General features: G+C 52.9%; 1 protein-coding gene across 3 annotated transcripts in view; it reads left to right on the top strand.

Moving 5' to 3' along the window:
- The window catches only part of Fgf18 (fibroblast growth factor 18), a 34050-nt gene that overhangs the window by 5169 nt on the left and 8487 nt on the right, over positions 1-20394 (top strand). For 2 of the 3 annotated variants that reach the window (XM_004648513.1, XM_023708654.1), the window contains exon 3: positions 8750-8930. In XM_004648513.1, the coding sequence (XP_004648570.1) occupies positions 8750-8930 (181 nt within the window). Of the gene's footprint in view, positions 1-8129; positions 8194-8749; positions 8931-20394 lie in introns of those variants that run through there. The other variant, XM_023708653.1, reaches the window with a different exon arrangement.

Below are 20394 nucleotides of genomic sequence, written 5' to 3'. Positions count from 1 at the left end.
GAGTCACAGAGTCCTGTGAAGTAAAGACAGGAGGCCCCGGGTATTTCTCTCTCTCCTTTGGTCTCACAGTGAGGCTGCAGATCCCAGGCTTATTAAAAGATAGCCCGAGGGCCTTGAGTCAGCCTGATTCAAACTGTGGCTCTGCCTTCTCTTTGCTGTGTGGCCTTGGGTAAGTCACTTAACCCCTTGGACTCAGCCTCTGGGTGTGTGTATAATGGGGAAAGGTAGAATGTCTAATACCTAAGGGAATCGCCTAGGCTTTGCAGCTCCAGGACCCTTATCTCCTCTGTTCTGGCCCTAGGAGAGCTCCCTTGTCCAGCTCCCCACTCAGGTATAGGAAGTGGGTGGGTCAGTGTTGACCAGCTCCTCTCTGTGTGTTGCTCTGTGAGCCTCTGAGTGCTCCACCATGTTTTCCAGGCTGCTCTGCCCTTCCTCACTCACGGCAGGCCACTGGGGTAAAGGGCATGCGGAGGGCCTGCTGTGTGGCAAGGGCTGGGCGCCAGCCATCTGGCTTAGTACAGGTTTAGGCCTGCCATCAGCGCTTTGGCCTGAGGCTGGGAATTTGTCCTGGACATCAGCAGATAAGTGGGCCCTTTGGGCTCTGGTCAGGCTTGCTGCTACTTTCTGTGCTCTGAAATCTAAGAGACCAAGGTCCCAGGTCTAGTGAGAATGCAGCCATGCTGAGACTGGGGCCAAAGACAAGGTTGCAGAGCAGAAGAATGCCCGTGAGTTCCAACTTTGGTTCTGTCACTGACTCCTCTCAGAAACCTTGTTGAACTACCTGCTGTCAGCAAGGTAAGCTGTGTGGCTTCTATGACACTTGATGCACAGGCATTAGGGTAGGTGACACCTGGCTTTGAGTCTTGGTTGTGCTACTGAGTAGCTGTTCAGCAAGTATTCCTTCATTTTCAACCATCTGCACCTTGGTTTTCTACATCTGTAAAATGGGATAATGAGAAACACCACCTTCTTAGGAGTCATTGTGAGAACTGAATGGGATATGGCACACAGAGAAGCTAGCACCAGGGTTAGCTATGAATAACTGAGTAATAGCAATTGCCCAATCAATTAGATGCTGTGTGTTTTAGTGTAGACCCTGCTGCCAGGTTCTAGGGAAAGCTAATAAGGACATGTTTCTTCGCTCAGTGACCGCAAGCCTGCTTCAGTCTGTGTTGTAGCACAGGCCACAAAGACTAGGTGTGGATTTAATTGCCGTTCCCACTTCTTATAAGCTGTGTGGCTTTGGGCAAGGTCCTTAACCTCCCTGACTCTCTGCTGCTTTATCGTGTGCAAAATAGGAATCATGACGTTAGTCTTTTGGCTTGTTGATGGAGGTAATGGAAGCCGCGTCCCAGCCCAGGAGGGCAGTCAGCACCCCGTGTGGCACAGTTCCTTGGGATCAGTGAACAAACATCTACAGGATGCCCACAGTGTGTTTGGCCAGTGCTGGGTCTGAGGGGAGTACAGATTCACAGGCTTCCACTCTTTGCCCAGTGTTCCCCAAGAAGAGGTGGCTGGCACTTGGGCAGCTGATCGCCACCCTCCCCTACTTCATCTTACCTTCTGCCTTGGCCCCCCAGGGTACTTTGTCACAGTCTTTTGAGCGTTCTCTGCCAGGGCTCACAGGAACAGAAAGGAGCCCAGGCTTTTGGCCCAGCCTGCTGGATCTTTCCCCACCTCTGCCAGTAGCTGTGTGATGAACAGGTTGACAGCCTCCCGGCTGCCCCTCATTCATTTGGGCACTGAGATAGGGCTTCCCTCTTCAGGTTGTGGGAAGGGCACACAAGGGCACACTGCTCCCCTGGAGGAGTACTTGGCACAGCTCTGGGCCATTCTCAGTGCTAGGTAACTGTGAGCTGCAGCTATACTGGGCTCTGGGGGACTTGAGGGTGGAGTGTCCCTCAGCACCCAGTCTGTAAAGGCTAGGCGAGGGCTGCCCTGTGCCCCAGGTGCTTGGTACCTGGCATGCAAGGTAATCGTGGGTCCCTAAGGGGTGGGCTTGGGACAGGGATTGAGCCTCCCCACCCCAGCACCAGGGGTCAGGTCAGTTTCTATCTGGGCATTTGCAGAGGCACGGAGGGTAGGGTGCTGGAGAATAGGAGCTTAAGGGTGCACTGGGTCCTGTGGTGACAGTCCCAGAAGGAGACTCCAAGGTAAGGTGAGTGGACCAGGGAAGATGCCCAAGACTTGGTGAAGCTGTGTGTGTGCATCTATGTGTGCCTCTGGGTGTGTGTGTGTATGTGTGTGTGTGTAAGATGTCACAGGCACACATAACAAAACAGTGTTCCCTCAAAGCACAGAATGTCCTGATGTGTTCAGCAAGCTCCTGGCCTGCTGGGGCTTGGGGGGGCTGAGCATCCAAATTAGCAATGGGGGTGATTCAGGGCCCTTGTTTGTTGTCTCAGAGGCTGGGTGACTACTCTTTTCACCTTAGGGTTTAAGGAAGATGGAAATGTAGCTAGGACTGGCTAGAAGGGGAAAGGGATAGAGAGAGGGCCCAGGTCCTGCCCCCACCCCAGGCTGGCTCCAGGTGAGTATCTACCCCAACAGCACCCATATTGACCATCTGTATGGAGAAGGCTGATGTATGGGGAGCAGGAGACTTACCCTAGGCCCAGCCCCCATGCCACAGAGCCCCCTCCCATGCGGATGGCTTGGCCCTGCCAATCAATACAGTAATAGTCCTGGGAGCTTAATGCACAGGCTGGGGGTGGGGAAGGACCCTGTGCAGCCTCGGTCTCTGCTTGGCTGGCTTGGGTGTGGTGAGTGTGAGGAGTGTGGCAAGGGAGAGGCCAGACACTGGGGCTGAGAGGAGGAGAGGGTGCCCATCTGAGCCAGGCCCAGAGGTGGGTCTGTCTTCCCTTTTGTCTTTCTATACGTGAGTGCCAAGTGGGAGTGAGGGGGAAGTCGAGGGCTTTAGATGCTGAGATAGGTTTCAATTTTGACTTTTTCACTTTCTGTACAACTTCAGGAGACCCTTGCCTCTCTGAGTCTCTGTGTCACCCGGAGCACATTGACAGCTCACATCTTTCAGGTTGCAGAAGGAGTAAGGAGCCCATGCCTGGCAAGTGCTGGGTTAGTTTGGACCCTGGCACAGAGCAGGTGCCCAGTAGTAAGTAGGAGCCAGTGACCATTGATGATGATCATCTACAGAGCACTGTGGCTGGCTGTAGCCCCTGGGATGGAATCCAGGCTGCTTTGGAGGAAGTTTGGGGAGCTGCCTTTTGGGGCAGAGAAGGGCACTCACTTTTCTCAGGTTTGAATCCAGAATTTGGAGAAGCTCAGGAAGCCCTCAGTGAAGTTGGCCTGCCACTGTTGCTGCCACTGGAGAAAGTAGGCTGTGGTGGGATGTCATTGGGAGTCCATGGGCTGCTCCTCCTGGGGCCAGAGTGATCTTCCCTTTCTGGGCAGGCTGCCTGGAGTGCAAGCCCATACTGGGTGAGGCCTCAAAGATCAGGGACCTGAGTGGGTGGTGGCAGTGGGCCCATCCTCTCTCTCATGGAGAAGCCCAAGACTTCCAGCCCATGCATTCATGGGTATTACCCCTACCCAATCTATGCTTGTGTTCTGAACCAGTTGCCTTGATAGAATGTAGTCTCCCCTTATCCTTAAAAGTACACTCTGAGATCCCCAGTGTTGACTAAAACCAAGGATGCCTAGTACTAAGCCATTTGTACAGACGCCATGCTGCTGAGGCAACTGATTTCACAGCTGAGATGGTCACACAGTGACTAGCGGGTGGGTAGCATATACAACGTGGATACGTTGGACAAAGAGATGGCTTAAGGTCTTGCCATCTCAAAATGGCACAAAAGTGTCATGCTTATTTCTGGAATTTTCTATGGAGTGATTTTGGACCTTAACTGATCTGGGATAACTGACACCAAAGATAAGGGAGAAGCACTGTAGAAAAAAACAGGTTGATAAGAAATGGTAGAAGGCTGGGGTGAGGTGAGCTCTGGACAGATGGGAGCTGGATTTGAACTTCAAGTCCTCTTCTCACTAAATCTGTGACTTAGGGCAGGTGATGTATCCTCCTTGAATCTCAGTTGCTCCATCTGTAAAATGGGGGTCATAATCCTACCAACTTTAGGATGGCTGTGGCAATGCTGTAGGATTGTTCACCTAAAATGGTCCTTACCACAGAGGATGTGCTCCATAAATCAAGGCCATTTTAAGGAACAAAATTAAAGAAAAAAATGTAATAGCTACCATGACTAGTAGTCTTTCTCTGCAATTAATATTATAAGCAGTTTCCTTATTGCCAACAAGAAAGCAGAGACTTAAACTATTCTAGTAAGTTGGTGATGGGAGATGAGTTAGGGACACACAGGGTCAGCTAGTGTTAGTGACCGTACAGCTGTTTAGGTGTGTGGTGTATATTTGTACTGGGTATCTGTGGGGGATGTGTAGGAGACCTGTGGGAGGTGGAGATGGGCCTGGAAGGAAGTAGGAAGCCTGAAAACATGCTTTGCAAGGATGCTGAACTGAAGTTCTCAGGCCAGAGGGAGTTTCAGTGGTTGTTGCAGCCCTGGTGGGATGGATGCCTTGGTTGATCTCTGCAGGCTTGGAAGGTAGGCAGGGCCAGATTGTGAGGAGGACATTAGACATTGTCCTGTAGAGAGTGGGAGATAGGTTGGGGTTCTGAGTGGGAGGACTAGATCCCACTGTGCATTAAGAGTGTTCCGAGGAGAGGAGAGGATTAGATGGCAAGTGAAGGGGTGGGCTGTGGTCCATTGAGCACAGGTTGGTGTCCCTGGACTCTGACATTAGCAGACCTGTGGGCTGGGGAGGGAGTTGGATCATTTGGTGTTTCCTGGCGCTGTGTAGCTCCAGGATTAGGGAGTGAATATTTTCATGGGAGCTGAAGTCCTTAGGCAGGGCAGAAGCAGATGGGGATGTCTGGGTTCTTAGGCTGCAGGGAACTGTAGAGTCACCCTGTTGTGGGAAAAGATACTTTACCTAGGAGATGCTCTGTGTGTGGTGTGGGAAGGAAGGCAGGGTAGCTAAGGTCTCTTCCCTCTGTGGGACACGTCATTTAAGTGCCAAGCCTTCTTGCCTAGTGAGGGCTATGGCAGTTGGAGTTTGCACTGGCAACCCTGAGAACTCAGGGTGTTAGCCAGGCAGGCAGCAGCTCAGACTGTCCTGTGAAGCTGTCGAAGGCAGGCTCCAAGGCTAAGTAACTTGCCACCCAGCTAACGGGACGGGAAATGTCCTTGCCCCTGAGGCAGCCCTGTGTCGTATGTGCTCTGAGGCAGAGTCGGAACTCATCTCACACCAAGCCCTTTGGCCCCGGAGAGCTGGCCTTGCGGTCTTCTCTGGGCCCTGGACTCCTACTGTGCTCAGCAGCCCATGTAGCGGAGGGAATTCGAGGAGTGCCGTGTCTAGGGGGCTTCTGAGCAGTGTTCAGGGCACAGGAAAGCATAGCACTCCACAGTGTGGAAACAGCCCTGGCCATCTTCCACTGGCCACCGTGTTCTTCTGGGTAGTAAGTGATGAGGCCACCATTGAGCTCCACTTGTCCATGTGGCAAGCATTTCCCAATTGCCTCTTGGAGCAGAGCTGAGACCCAAGGGTGAGGCAGTCAGGCTAGAGACATAGTGTGTCCAGAGCACCCCACTCCCTGAGGCTGGGGGCAGGTAGAGCTTCTAGGACAGGTGCCTGAAGCCAGGAGAAAGGTGGTAGAGCTCCTGAGCCCACCTGAGGCCTTGCTCGGAAGCCCAGAGGGACATCCTGCTTCCTAGGAGACAGACCCTGCTTCCAGTACAGGCCACCCCTGCTGCTTCCTTGGGGATTGATCTGGTCAAAGAGTGTGGCTTAAATGATGAAAGCTGGGCAGGACGGATTGTTGTTCCTCCCATATCCTCAGAAAGGGCCACCCGATAGCCCCTGCTGACCCTGGGTCACCCATGCTGCCTCTGTCCAGTGGGCCAGGAAGAAAATCATTAATGGGAGGCTGGCTTCGGGGACAAGGCAGCTCCCCTCTGGGACCTGGGGTGAGGAGATTGGTTTGACCTCTGGTCGATAAGGTCTCCTGTGAGCAGGAGGAGAGTTGGAGGACAGAGGGGGATGCTGGATGCATGCTCTTGGGGGAGGGGCTAGACGAGGCCACCTCCAGAAGTCACTCCGGGAAGGTTAGAGGCCACAGGTTGGGGCCTTTAGGACAAATGCCCTCCAGGTGTGTGTCTCGGCCCTGGAATTCTTTTCTTCCTGAGCATCAGGATGGGAAGTAGCGGGGATGTCTCAGGGATCAGGTCTAGGCTGTGAAAACTGGGTGGGCCATTGTAGGCTGGAGGAAATGAAGAAAAAATACACTTCATGTACGGCATGAGTCAGCAGGCCAGATCCTGCCCAGTAATGGACATAACATTTTTGAGCCTCAGTTTCTGTATCTGTTAAGTGGGGTGACAAGTGTTCCCATGACACCAGGTTGTCAAGGCTCACAAAACCAGTAGCATCTTTCTGGACTGTAATCTGGTTTTCTGGGATTCATTTGGAGCCCCTAGAAGGGTTTCCTTATATTCTCAGTGTGGTTACCCTGACCTGGGGTTTACCTTGTGCCAGACATAGCTCTAAGTCCCTACTGTGCTGCATTCTTTAACTTCATTTTGAGATAGGATCTTGCTGAGCTGCCCAGGCCAGGCTTGAACTTGTGATCCTCCTGACTCCACCTTCCAGAGTGCTGGGATTACAACTGTGTACCACCATGAATATTTAATCATGGTGCTCCACAGGGTGGATGCCATCATCTTTACACTCCTTTCATAGGTGAGGAAACTACAGCTAAGAAAGACTTGGGTCTCTTAGCTCAAGAGCTGTCCCCACACTCTGGGCTTTGCATCTGGGGTGAGCCTCTGATGGTCCTGGGCTGTCCTGAGGGATGGTGCCCAGGAAGCTCCCCAAGGTCTGGTGTTAGCTCTGTGTTGCTTGCTTTGTAATGAAATCCGTTCAATTGTGCAGCCTTGGTTTCCTCACCCGTAATGTGGGATGAAGCTTCTAGCTGGAGGACACTCTGAAGGTTCTATAACGTGGTCTTTCTGAAACACCTGTGGGGCTCAGGCAGGGCTGGGAGACCTGCTAGTCAGCGTGTGGACAGAAACCCAGCTGTGCATGGGCCACAGCAATGAGGAAAGCATGCCCCCTGCCCTTGGAAGCCCCCACCTGAGGGTGAGGCACGTTTGGGCAGCCAGAGCCCCAAGAACCATGGATGTAGTGGGACCATGCTATTGTGGGAATGTGGTCCTGTGTGCCTAGTGTTCTACAGGCTTTGAGGCTGCACAGATCAAACTGATGATGCTGTCTAGACTTTACAACCTGTTTGGTTTTGTGGTAGATGAGAGGGAAAGGCATGCAGTTAGTAGCTTGTAAGAAAACCTAATTTAGTGCTAAATGGTGTGACAGGGCTCCAAGTCTTGTCGACATTCATCTGTTCATTCATTCATTCACTCACTCAAACACTCAGTATTTGAATGTATATGTTGTTAGGTGCTGGGGCAAAAGCAGCACATGAGAGAGAGCTGCACCTTTTATAGTGCCACCAGCCTAGTGGGGACAAACGGACAATAACAAGACTGGCAGATGGTTTGCCAAGTCAGAGAGTGCTGGAAAGAAAGAAAGAAAATGTAGTCAAACGTGGTGCTAGAGGTAGGGGCCACCTCTGAAGGGCAGTCCAGGGATGCCTGCCTGAGCGGTGTCTTGATCAGATACCCAAGGAGAGGCAGGGTGTGGAATCTGGGAATGAGCATCAGAGCTCAGGGAAGAGCAAGTACGGAGGCCCAGAGGCGGAAGCTCTGGCCTCTGGAAGGCTCCCGGATGGTAAGGTGGCCAACACAGCAGGTGTAGATGGAACAGTAGGAGCAGGAGGTGGAAAAGCAGTTGGGGTCTCACCTGCAGGTCCTGAAGAACTTCTGAGTGAGGGCAAGGGGGAGTTGGCGAAGCTGGGGAAGAGTGGAAAGGGAGGATTTCATCAGAGAACTGGGTTTGTTCTCTGGATTGGCAGAGCAAGAACAGAGTACAGAGCAGCCGGCCAGTGAGGAGGAAGGAGATCAGGAGGTACACGCTGGCCTAGCCAGAGAAGGCTTCCTGAGAATGTGGACAGATGTGAGCTAAGTTGGGAACATTACTGGCAGTTTCCATGGGTGTTACACAATGGAGGCTTCTCCAAGAAGGGCCTGGGGAGTGGGCCTCACTCAGGTGAGCGGGAGGACCCCTGGGCATGGGGATGTGGGGGAGTTACAGTGGACTCTGGCCCATCGGTCCTAATTAACACTTGCCAGGCTGCCCTCCTCCCTTGCGTGAAACCCACCTGGCACTCCTCGGCTTCTCTTCTTCCCTCGCAGCTGTGTGGACGTCAGTCCTTTTCTTCTCATTCACTCACTTTAGCCCCACAGCAGTCCTGGCATGACACCAGGATTGGGTCTGATCTACCATTTCACCAAGAAGGAATCTGAGACAGAATAAACGGTGTGCCTGAGGTCACACGAGAAACTGGCTGCATAGTCTTGCTTACGTGTGGGGCTGTGATGGAAAAAATTAAATAGACTTAGGCCTGAATCCGAGCTTTGCTACTTCCTGGCTGGGCCTGCCTTGGGCAGCGTGCTTTTCTGAGCCTCAGTTGCCTCATCTGTGTAGTAAGGGTAGTAGTGGAGTGGTTGTGAGTGTCTGCTGTGCCTGGCCCGAGTTGGCATGGAGGAGGCGTTGCTTTCCGTTGTGAGTGTGGCGGCTCATGGCTGTTCCTTTTCCTACTCAGGTGCTGGCGGCCGAGGAGAACGTGGACTTCCGCATCCACGTGGAGAACCAGACGCGGGCTCGGGACGATGTGAGCCGTAAGCAGCTACGGTTGTACCAGCTCTACAGCCGGACCAGCGGGAAACACATCCAGGTCCTCGGCCGCAGGATCAGTGCCCGTGGGGAGGATGGGGATAAGTATGGTATGTGCTGGCCCCTCCCCTTCCCCTGTGTGGTGCAAGTTCACCTCCCGGCTCTGCAATGTGCGTGCTGTGTTGTCTTTGACCCAGAACTGAGCCTTTCTGGGCCACCATTTCTCTGTCTGTAAAACAGAGATGCAGCAGTGAACTCCGGAGAGTGTGTTGGGAGTTCTAAAGACATAAATAGAAGCTGCTTTGGCTGGCAAGTGCCCATCAAGTGGCAGTTGTTGTGGGCACTGGTGGCTCGCTTGGGTGTGCCTACAGTGGGGGGATGCTTCTAAGGCCATGTTTTCAGGTCTAGTTTCAGACACTTTGGGGTAGGAGCCTGTGGGCCGTGCTTTCTGGATGCTGTTGGTGGTGGTAGAAATCAGCCCAGTGTGCATGGGTGTGAGTGTGGTGTATTCACCCGTGCATATGTGTTTCCAGCTTGAGCTCCTGAACCTGTGAGATGTGGCCCTCGTGACAGGTTGGGCCATGGTCCTTTTGACTTGTCCTTACCTCTGGAACTGGCCAATCCTGCTGTGGGGTGTGTGGCAACCTCACAGCTTCCCTGATGCTGCTCATGTGTGCATGAGATCAGGAGGAGGGGGATGCTCGGACTCCCTCTCTTCCCAAGCACCAGCTGAAGACCCTCCGCAGCGAGCAAAACAGACAGATTCCACCTTCCCACAGCTTGGCGGGGATCTGGCCAAGACAGACACTGAGCAAATACTTAGCACGTAGATTATTTATTTAGAATTGCTAGGCAGGAAGGGCTGAGGCTGCTATGAGGCTCCTGGCACTCACCCATCTCTGGGAAAGCACCTGCCCCCGCCAGGTTCTGCCTGCTCAGGCCCAAGTTCTGGAAGATGCCCCTGGCCCACAGGAGCCGGGGCTGTGGGTGGCCAAGGTGGTGGCCCAGGCCAGGGACCTGTGCACACAGGGAGCCTGCCAGCCTAGGCCTTTCTGGGATGATACCCCGCCTGCCCGCCAGTGCCTGCCCAATTGCAGTCAGGACATGACAACAAGACAAATACTTCCTTGGACCTTTTATCTTGGACACCATTTATTTTCCCTCAGCCCCAGGGCAGGACTGACCTCATGGTAGGGCTCCAGTGTGGCAGCTGCACCAGCATGGGGGGCTGGGCCTGGCCAGGCCAGGCCGGGAAGGGCCACGTTGGGCTCCTGCACCTAAGGCCAGCTGCCTCCCCTCCCTCCTCATGGCCCCATCATTCTTACTGCCTCCCTTCCCCTCCCTGTCTTTCCTGGTCCTGGCCCCTTCCCTGCTTTGTTTCTGTCTGTCTCTCCATTCCTCCCTCCCTCTGACCACAGCCTTCCTCCTCCCTGGTCTCCCTCTTGTGCTGCTCACTGGCTCACTCGCTGGCTCGTCTCTGGGCCTGTGCCGCCCAGGCCCCCTCTGCAGATGCCTGCTTGTGCAAGGCAGGCCCAGGTGGTGGTTTTCCCTGGGATCCTCTGTCCAGTTGCTGCCAGGGAAGGGGCAGCTGGCTGGCTGGGGTGGGAGGAGGTGCCCTCCTGGGGAGTCTCAGGAACTCTTGCTGGGCCCTCCAGGCTGGGAGAGTACAGGGGGGTCAAATGCTGGTCTGAACCATCTGTCCACACCCTGAGAGATGAGGCATAAGCTGGGGAAGGAGAGGAGCCTAGAAGTGGCTGAACCTCACTCCAGAGCCACTTGTCCTCTTGTTTCCTGGGAACCCTGGGGATCTTGCTTGCTATGTGACTTTGGATAGATGGTTGGGGTCTCTGGGCTTCAGTTGCTCTTCTGGAGAATGCCAGCCTTGAGCTAGAGGGGTGTTCTTAAATGCCACCGTACACATCAGGTACCAAGAGGCCTTGCTACAGTGCCCATGTTGCTGCCATGGGTCGGGATGTACTCTACTTGTCTGAGTTTCTAACAAGCACTCAGCCCACTGTGGCTTCTCTCCCATCTCCACGAACTCTAGGACTTAATCATCTTCTGTCAAGGAACATTTTTATGCATTCCTCACCACCCAGGGCAGCAGGAGCCCTCATGGGCTACTGCTGCTACATTTAAATGTCCCTTTAGAAACGCAGATGAGGCCGAAGGACCTCATCTGTGAGCCCTGGGAGAGGAAGTGAGACAATGGAGCCAATTGAGGCTTCCAATCTAGATAATCAATACAAATATTATTGGGAGGGTGATTTATGTGGCCACACCGGGAGAGAGGATGAGGATTTGCATTAGGGGCCTGCCTTGCTTGGGGGAGGGGTAGCCCCAGGCCCCGGGCTCGGCTCAAACTGCTCCCCCTTCTCAGGGCTGGGGCTGGCTGGAGAGAACATGCCTCCTGAGACTTGTAGTGCCCACTGAGCATCACAGCATGTCCACAAACCCCAAGTAGAAACAGAATGCCTACAAACAGCTGGAATCCAGAGACTTCACAGACACTGGGATGGTTAGAGCTGGGGTTAAGGCTGCCACGTTGAGACCTCACTTCTGTGCTGGGCAAGGCCTCACTTCTCTGGATGCCTTGTCCACAAGCTTACAACGGTGGGCCGTCTTCTGGTGACAGGTGCTTAGATGTCAGAGAGGCTTCTGCACCTTGCTGTTCCACAAGAGGGGACTGTCTTCCTCTGTCCCTAAAGCTGGCCCAACTCTCTGAAGGCCTTAAGGGTGAGCTGTCCCAGAAACCAGGGACTTTCTTAGCTCTGGCCTGACTCTCGAGGACAACTGGACAGCGGGCTGGAGGCAAGGTGGTGGGAGACTTGCAGGTGGGGAGGGCCACCTGCCCACCTGGGACTGTGTCACCCTCTTTCCTTTTCATCTTTGATCCTGGTCACCCCTGTCCTTTAGGCAGATGCTGGACCAAGAGTCAGGATACCTGAGTTCCAGTGGCAGCTCTGCCCCTGAACAGCCTGTAGCGCCTGGAGCAAGTCTCCAGCTCGGGACTCAGTCTCTTCACTGGCCAAGTGGGGATGAAGGAGGAGTCCCTACCCTGCTTGCCTCCTAAGCTAGGGTGTAAAGGGAGGTGGAGGCACTGACTGATCTGGACCCTGAGAAGCAGGGCTGCTGGGTGACAGCTGGACAGTTAGAGTGGGGAGCCCCCATGCAGGCAGAGATAGGTCCCAGTATTAGACAGGCGCTGCCAAGGGAGTTCTCTTTGGTAAGCCTGAGGATTGGCTATTTCTGCCTGATTTGACTTACAAGAAGGGCTTCTCTACTTGAGAAAAAGATGATTCAGGTAACTGATTTTGCAGTAGACCGGCCTCCCAGGATTAGTAGTACTCAGCGCAGCTCCAACACAGGCCAGGGAAGGGCTGCATTGCCAGTCATGGGGACAAATTTCAAGGAACCCCATGGGATTTGAACCTAGACCCTGCCACTTGAGAGAAGGCTGTGAGCCTGAGTCATTTTTCTCTGCTACAAAATAGGGGTATGAGAGACTGTCTTTGCTGGAAGATGAGATGATTGTTAAAGCAAGAGTATTAAGAATAATCACCTGAAATCAGTCAGGAGCTGGGGTCTGCTCAGGTACAGGCTCCCCTGTTGGGAGATGGAGCTGCTCTTGTCCCATCACGGGACTCTGGTGTTTCCAGTGCAAGGCGGTGAGGATTCTTCATAGGATTTGGAACAGCAGGGTCTCAGAACGGAAGAGGCAGGAGGGCTTTGGGCCTTCTTGGTGATATGCGCAGACCTTTCTTGATTATTGTCAGATTCCTTACTACTTGCAGAAATTACTGAGCCCTGGGCGTGGGGTGGTAAGACGCACTTGATGATAGCTGTTCAGCGGTAGCTCAGCCTGGAGGAGAAGCCTGTGTTTCCGGGGCTCCCCTGAGCACCCAAGTGGAGAGCAATGTCCTGGAGCCCCCACGATCACCCTTGTCCCCTGAAGGTCCTCCTGGGAGAGCCAGCTGCTGACCTCTGAGACGTTGAGCTCCTTGAGGGCAGTGACCTTGTCTGCTTTTGCCGTCCTGCCACATCTAGCACAGGGCAGAGAGCAGGCCCCACTTGCAGGTTGTTCATCTTGCAGGGCTTTTTGTTGAGCTGGTGACAGGGACAGCTGTCCCTTTTCCCCCCATCCTGGTCACTGCTTGAGTGCCATTGGAGCCAAGAGTAAGGTTGTTTGAACTGGCTGCTGTGGCTGAGGCTGCAGGGACCTCCTGCTTTCTGAGTCTAAGCCCTTGCACTCCCTTCTCCACCCACCCATCTGTGGCCCTCCACTGCTCAGTGGTACTCATGTCACTCAATAGGAAACCCAAGATCCTGACTCAGGGAGGGGCCTGGGATGGCCTCATGCTGGGGTCTGCACCACTCGGTGCCACACTCACCCTGTACTCACTATACTCCTGCCATGTGGCCTTCTCTGTCCCTTGAACATGCCAAGCACATCCGGTCTGAGGGTCTTTGTATCTGCTGTCCCCTCAATTCAGGGGTGCCTGGTGTCTTGGGGCCTCCTTCTCTTCACTTGGGGCTCTGTCCATTTGTTCCCTTATCAGAGAATTCCCACTCCTACCCCTTCATGGGTGTCATTTTTGTCCTAGTGCCTACTGTCGCCTGACATCTCATCATGTATTTTGTTATTTGCTCCGTGTCTGGTAGCATGCAGGGCTGGGGCTTTTGTCTCTCTTGTTCCCTGCTGTGCCCTCCGTGTAGATAGTCTGCCTGCCTCCGAGGTGCTCAGCGCATGCCTGTGTGGATGGGGTCACCCATCTCCCAGGCACAGGGCCAGGCACTCCTGTCCACACTCAGGGAGGTGCCTCACATGCCTCACACAGTGCTCAGCGTGCAGTAGGTGCGTGGCAATCAGGGCCCCTCTGCTTGCCTCCATTGTGTGACAGGGACATGGCAACCAAGAAAACCAGCCTCCCCCAGGAGCTCTCCCAGCTGGGAAACAGCCTTCGCACCACACCGCAGATGGAACCTTGAGTCCTCTGAGCTCCTCACAACCTCTCTTCAGTGAGGAGTGGCCACCCACATCGCACTGCCCCCACCTGAAGTGGCTGCCTTAGAGCTCCAGCTAGGATTACATGCAGCTTCTGATCAATCCTATTGACTTTCTTTCACTTCTCCATTCCAGTGAGCCCACATGCACACAGCCTGTGTACCCCCTCAGAGGGCCTCGGGAGAAGGGGATCTCTGGGTCCTTTGGAGAAAAGATCATAGCATATTGCGTGTGTGTGTGTGTGTGTGTGTGTGTGTGTGTCTGTGTGTGCGTGCATGATACCATGGGGAAATGTCTCTAGAATGAGACCTTCTCCACACCCTACCCCCACTGTCCTTTTTTCTCCACCTCATCCTGCTTCACAGGGGAGTGAGAGAGGCTGATTCATGATTCAGCACGACCTCCCAGTGCCTTTGGACCAAGGACATGTCCTCACCGGAGGATGCTGTCTGGAGAGGGGCCAGCAGCTCCGTCAGCACTGGGACAGCAGCACAGGCTGCCTGTGGGCCCTCAGTTCACAGCCTACACAGGAGGCCCCCAGCTCCTTTCTGTGCTTACAGGTCTTGGTGAAAAGTACCCAGCCTCCTGCCATGCTCTCTCTGCCTGCCTCTCCCGAATCTCAGGGCTCAACTGTCTCTCTGTTCTGTTTATTTCTAGAGAACTCTGGCTGCCTCTCTTTTGTCCTTCCTTGGTATTTCCTACCCTTTAAACCCAAAGTTTCCAGGGTAAGGCCTGGACCACCCCTTTGGAAGTCCAGCAGGGAAAGCACTCTGCAATCAGTCAGCCAGGTGGTCAGTCAGTCAGACAATCAATCAGTCCATCCATCCATCCCTCTTCTTCTGTCTGTCATCATGGCCCTGCACAGGGTCTGTTTTCACTCAACCTGTCTACCTACTTCTGAGTCTGTCTCAGATGAGCTCTGGAGTTCCTTTGCTTGGCTCTAAGCCCTGACCCTACTACATGACTCCAGGAAAGTAATTTAGCTCCTCAGTTGACTGCCTCAGTTTCTTCATCTGTAAAATAGCATCACAGTTCTTATTTTATAGAGTGTCGTGAGGATCCAGTGCATTATTCCAGATCCAGACTCTTAGCCCAGTGCCTGCTATGCAGTAGATGCTTAGATAAGTATATAAGCGTATACTTTCTAGATCAGAAATGCTCCTGAGAACAGTGCTGGATGTGGTCTGAGACCAGCCCTGCTTGCTCCTGATGGCCTCTGGTGCCATCTTGAAGGGGTCTTCCTCATGGCAGCCCTAGTGATGACCTTTCCTTCCTCCCTCAAGGTCATATGGAAGTAGAGTGGGGTGGGGTAGGGTGGTGGATCCCAACCTTTTACTCTGATAGCATCGTCATCTGCTGAGTTCTGTCCCAAGAAAGTGAGGCCCTCGACAAGACTGGTGCTCACTTACTCCCTGGGGAAAGAGTGGTGTCAGAGAGAAGAGAGAAGTGGGATGGATGGTTAAGACCAATGCTCCCAGGCCAGTCTGGCTGGGTTTGGCTCTCAGCTCTATCACTGTATGCCTTTGGGACTCAGTTTTCTCACCTGTAAAATGAGGATGAGAACAGTAGTTTTGTAAGCATTAAATACAATAGTGCCTAGACAGGAGTTGGAACAGTGCCACAATATTGTAAGCTCTATGAAGTGTGAGTTACTGATACTACCTAGAGGGACAGAACTGAAAGGGTTTACCTTGTCCCAGCCCAGAAAGGGAAGGACAGGGTCTCTCTTTCATCACACAGCAAGGGCTCTTTCTCTTTGTCACTGAAGTTGGGGAATGGTGGTATGAGTAACACCAGAAGTAATGGCAGGTGAGAGCAGGGTGGTTAAAGACACTGAGTGTAGAATTAGAGGCTAGCTGTTATGGCTTGCTTCTAGCTGTTCCCCAAAGCCTCATGTAGCCATAGGTGGGCCTTTTTCAGGGGTGGCTGAATCCAGAGTGTGTGGTGCTGGGACTGATTCGTGGTGCATGGCTAGGGTCAAGGACACTAGGGGTAAGAGTATGAATGCCACCTGCCCTGAGTAGCCTAGAAAAGCTACATGGGGCAGAAACATTCTACTAAGATTCCTTATTTATTTATTTGCCTGCTGTGAACTGTTCTTCATGATAGTTATCTGCTATGCCACCCTGCCTCGGAGCCAGCCAACTACAGACTGAAACCTCTACAAATTGTGATCCCAATTAACCTTTCCTACCCTAACTTTGGGTGTCAGGTGTTTTGTCTCAGCAACAAGAAAAGTAACTAAGAGACTGGGTTCAAACCCTTGTCTGCCATTACCAGCTGAGCACCCTCAGCTGTGTCACTTCACTGCCATCCATCCATCAATCAGTCAATCAGCTAGTCTGTCTGAGTACTGCAGATTGAACCCAGGGCCTTGGCACTAAGCTACATCTCTGGCCCATTTTTTATTTTGACTGACATAAGGCTTTTGCTGGATTACTAAGCTGCCCAGACTGGGTTTGAACTTGCAGTCCTCCTGCCTAAGCCTCCCCAATTTTTGGGATTGCAGGTGTGCACCAGCTGATTCATAACCACTTTGCAAGGCAGTTCATGCACATATTGAAACTTACTGATTGGCTATCTTCTCTGAGCCAGGCTTGGGCGAGGTGCTGGAAGTCGCAGAGGTGGAGAAGCAGATAGGTCTGGTAAGTGGGGAGAGACACTAAAAGGGGCAGCAACAGCGTTAGCTTTCCTTTCCTATAATAAGATAGCCACACTAACCAAGTTTAAGAAAGGAAAGGTTTCTTTCGGCTCACAGTCTTGGAGGTTTCACTCCACACCCACTTGGCCCATGGCTCCTGGGCCTGTGGCAAGCCCTGTTTCATGATGAGCATCCCAGCAGAGGGATGCTCCACCCATGTTGGCCAAGAAGCCAAAAGAGAGACACAGGGTGGGACTGGCCTCCCAATGTCACCTTTGAGGGTGCGCCCCAGTGACCTAGCTTCCTCCCTGAGCCCCATCAACTAAAGGTTCTACCACCTCCCAGTAGCACTGCAGGCTGGGGACCAACTTTAACACATGGGCCTTTGGGGCCCCAACTATAGCACAGAGCAGACAGTTCTGGAGAGGAGTGCTGAGGATCAAGGTGCAGGGGCACGTGGGGGCCGGACCAAGAAAGTGGTGTCCACCTTAGATAGCGTGTTCAGGGAAGGCTTCTTTGAAGAGATGATAGTTGGGTGGCCACCTGGGAGGTGAAAGGCCACTATAGGAAGCTCCAGGAAAAGCAGCCTCCAGGAGCAAGAAGAGCAAGGGCTAAGGCCATGGGGCAGGAGCGTGCTTGGTGTTAGAGGAGGAACAGCACAGAAGCTCATGCAGCTGAGGGGCTGTGAGGGCGATAAGAAGGGGGAGAGGGAGATGACATTTGGATTCTCTTCTCCTAGGCATCCCTAGGAGGTTTGGGGCAAAGAGGATATGTAATTAGGTTCCTCTGGCTGATGTGTGGAGGGGAAACCAGTTGGGGCTGGAGTGGCAGAGAGAGGCAGCTGTCGAGCTGCACAGACTAGAGGCGGGATAATGTAATCCAGTCCTCTGCCCTGCCTACTGCAGCCCCACAAGGACAACTGGATGGAGATGAGGTTTCTGGTTCCTGACAACTACATCGTAGGGCCTGGGTCATGGGAGAGGGTGTGAGGATCAGGCAGGCTCTGCAGCAAACCTAGCCTGGGTGGAGCCTCCCCCCACCTCCGAGAACTTCAGCTGCTATTACTCCCCAAAGACTCTACATAATTCTGGCCCAGCTCCCTCCTCATGATGTCATGCAGTGAGTAGAGTCTAGGTCACTGCAGTGTGTGCTGCAGTCGGGGATGGGGGTGGGGTGGGAGAGAAGCTGGCTTCTGGCTCCCTGGTGCAGCAGAGACCAGTGTAGCCCCTCCCTGTGTGTGGCCGCAGAGGTGCAGTCCAGCCTCAGGCCCTTTGGACAGCTCTGGCACGAGCCAGGCCCTCCTGCGGTGGCTCTGGCTGCTGGGTGTTGGGGGTTGTGCATAGAGACAGGTTTCTCCAGAGCTGGGGCCTCTTCCTGGAGCTCGCTTTGGCAGACAGCCGCAGGCAGTCCTGATGTCAGCCCCTCTTACTCTGTTGCTAGTCTAAACCTCAGTTGTCTACACTGGAAAATGGGGACAAAGACACCCAGGTCTATGGGAATTTGTGCCTTCAGGGGGGCTCATAGGGAGGCAGCTCTTGTTCATGGCAGGAGCTGTTCTGGGGACGGAGGCCTGGGCATGTGTGCGAGGACAGACAGAACGGTTTCTCTTTGGACTTACTGGGATGTCCTGGGCCCAGTCCCATGGTGTTCCCCATGTCCCATCATTGCCCTGCCCATTTGCTAGCCCCTACTTCCCAGTTACAGGGAGAATCAGAACAGGCCATCCTTCCTTCTTGGATTGGTGAGGAAACAGGCTCACAAAGGGGTGTGGCTCGTCCAAAGTCACACAGCCTAGAATGATGAGGCCACACTTGTGAGCCCAGCTTTGGACATTCCTTCCCTTCAGCCTCTCCCTTCCTCCTGCCTTCATTTTTTTTTTCCCTCTGCTACTGGGGATGGGGCCAAGGGGTACTCTACCATTGAGCTCCACAATTAAAAAATAAATTTTCAAAATTTTGAGGCAGGAAAAAAAAAAAAAGAAAAAAACATTTTTGAGGCAGGGTCTTGTCAAACTGCCCAGTCTGGGCTTGAACTTGTGATTCTTCTGCCTCAGCCTTACATGTAGCTGAGATTACAAGCATGTGCCCCTACACCTGGCCCTGGGCATTTTCTGGTGCACTTAATGGTGTGATATGGCTGCCACTCTGGAGGAAGCTAAAGTTCAGATCAGAGGGTGGTAGCTGGTGCGGGGAGGCAGGCTTGTACACATATCTGGGGTTCCTTCTGTCCCTCCCTCCCTCCCTCCCTCCTTTCCTTTCTCTGTCTGTCTCTGTTTCTCTCTCTCTCTCTCTCTCTCTCTCTCTCTCTCTCTCTCTCTCTCTCAGATTTTCTCACTTTTCTTTCCTTTTTTCCTCTCTCCCTCCATTCTTTAAAAACAATTTGGGTTTATAGTTATTAGGAAGCTTAAACCGAAGTCCCTGAGCTTCCCCTCCCAGTCTATGGGAACAGCGTGCTAACCTCACAGACACCTTGGGAGAATCAGCACAATTCTCTCCATGTTACAGGTGAAGATGTGAAGATGTGGGTCCAGGATCCTGCGGTTAGTTGGCAGGAAGGGCCAGGGACACACACTACAGAGCTCTTGCCCTTTCCCATGCACGTGCTGCCCTCACAGGAGCTCCTGGACTTGTCTTAACTCCATCTTTGTGATGAGATAGAGGAAGGAAATCCCTCAGTCACTGTGCCATTTGGTCCCGGGAATGGGGCAAACAGAGGAAATGACAAGGGGTTTGCATTCAGGCAGAACTGGGAATATCAAGGCTCTCAGCCCACCTGCCCCCATCTCAAAATTAGTTACTGTTCCTGATTCTTTGTTTACTAGGGATGGGGGGAAGGTGGAAAGAAGAATGTACCTCCCCTTGTTTCCAGAATTACTAAATTCTTGTTAGATCTTTAAATTTTATGTAAATTCTTTTTTTCCCCCATTGGAAAGGTGGGTATCATATTTTAATTAGCAGTAGTGTCAAAGGAGGGCTAGATTAATTATTGGAAATCTCGAGTTCCAGATGGTTTCAATTTTCACAGCAGGGCACCAGGGTCTATATTTGTAAATTTTTTTATTAAAATCATACCTAGTGCATTTTAGGGGCACTAAGGTATACTCTTTGTGGCTCCAATGATACTGTACTCAGGAATTTGGGGCTGTGGTTTTAGTTATGGAGAAGCAAGTCCCTTGTTGCTTAGATTAAACTTTTGTGGGTGGGGGGGCAGGTGCTGGGAAGCAAAGGGCCAGGGAAGGGGGTGTGAGAATTGGAAGGTGGAAGCCAAAGAAAGCAGCTGTGGGGACAGGGAGGTGGTGATGGGGGAACTAGGCACCAGACTGAAGACTACAAAGAAGCAAGAGCTCAGCAAGCGCACGGCTGCTGTCAGACAGCACCCTCCTGAGGAACAAGGTGGACTGCCAGAGCAGTAGAGTGGGGTCTGGACACAGCATGCCTAATCAAGGCAGAGTCAGGCACCTTTGATCCCCTGGTGCCCTTTACAAAACAGGGATTTAGAGGACCAGCTCTGGAACCCGCAACCAGAGGGAGGCGCTGTGCATTGTGGATGCTTTAGCGAGGGATGTCTGGCCAGGGAAGAGGGGGAATTGGTTCTGATCAGGACTTCCGGGCTCTTCCGAGTTCATTACCTTTCAGCTTTGGAGCCCTCAATGAAAGGAAGTGAAGAATCCTAAGTCTAGCCCCTTTTCCCAGGGGCTTTCCTTCCTGTGTCTTCCTGTTTCAGGTGGCCAGGGCAGAGGTGCTGGGGGCGGGATTGGGGGTTCTCGATGTCTCTCCCAGGGGAAGAGCTTTTGACTGAACTTTTTGGGGAAATAGCTTGATGTTTCAGAGGTACTGTGTGTGTGTGTGTGTGTGTGTGTGTGTGTGTGTACACATGAATGTGTCTGTTCCTTCGTCTAGAGACTAATGCTTTTTTGTTTGGTTGCCTG

Source organism: Octodon degus, unplaced genomic scaffold, assembly GCF_000260255.1.
Source record: "Octodon degus isolate 3935 unplaced genomic scaffold, OctDeg1.0 scaffold00425, whole genome shotgun sequence".
Taxonomy (NCBI): domain Eukaryota; kingdom Metazoa; phylum Chordata; class Mammalia; order Rodentia; family Octodontidae; genus Octodon; species Octodon degus.
The sequence above is the reverse complement of the archived record's forward strand: the minus strand, read 5'-3'. Positions and strand labels throughout refer to the sequence as shown.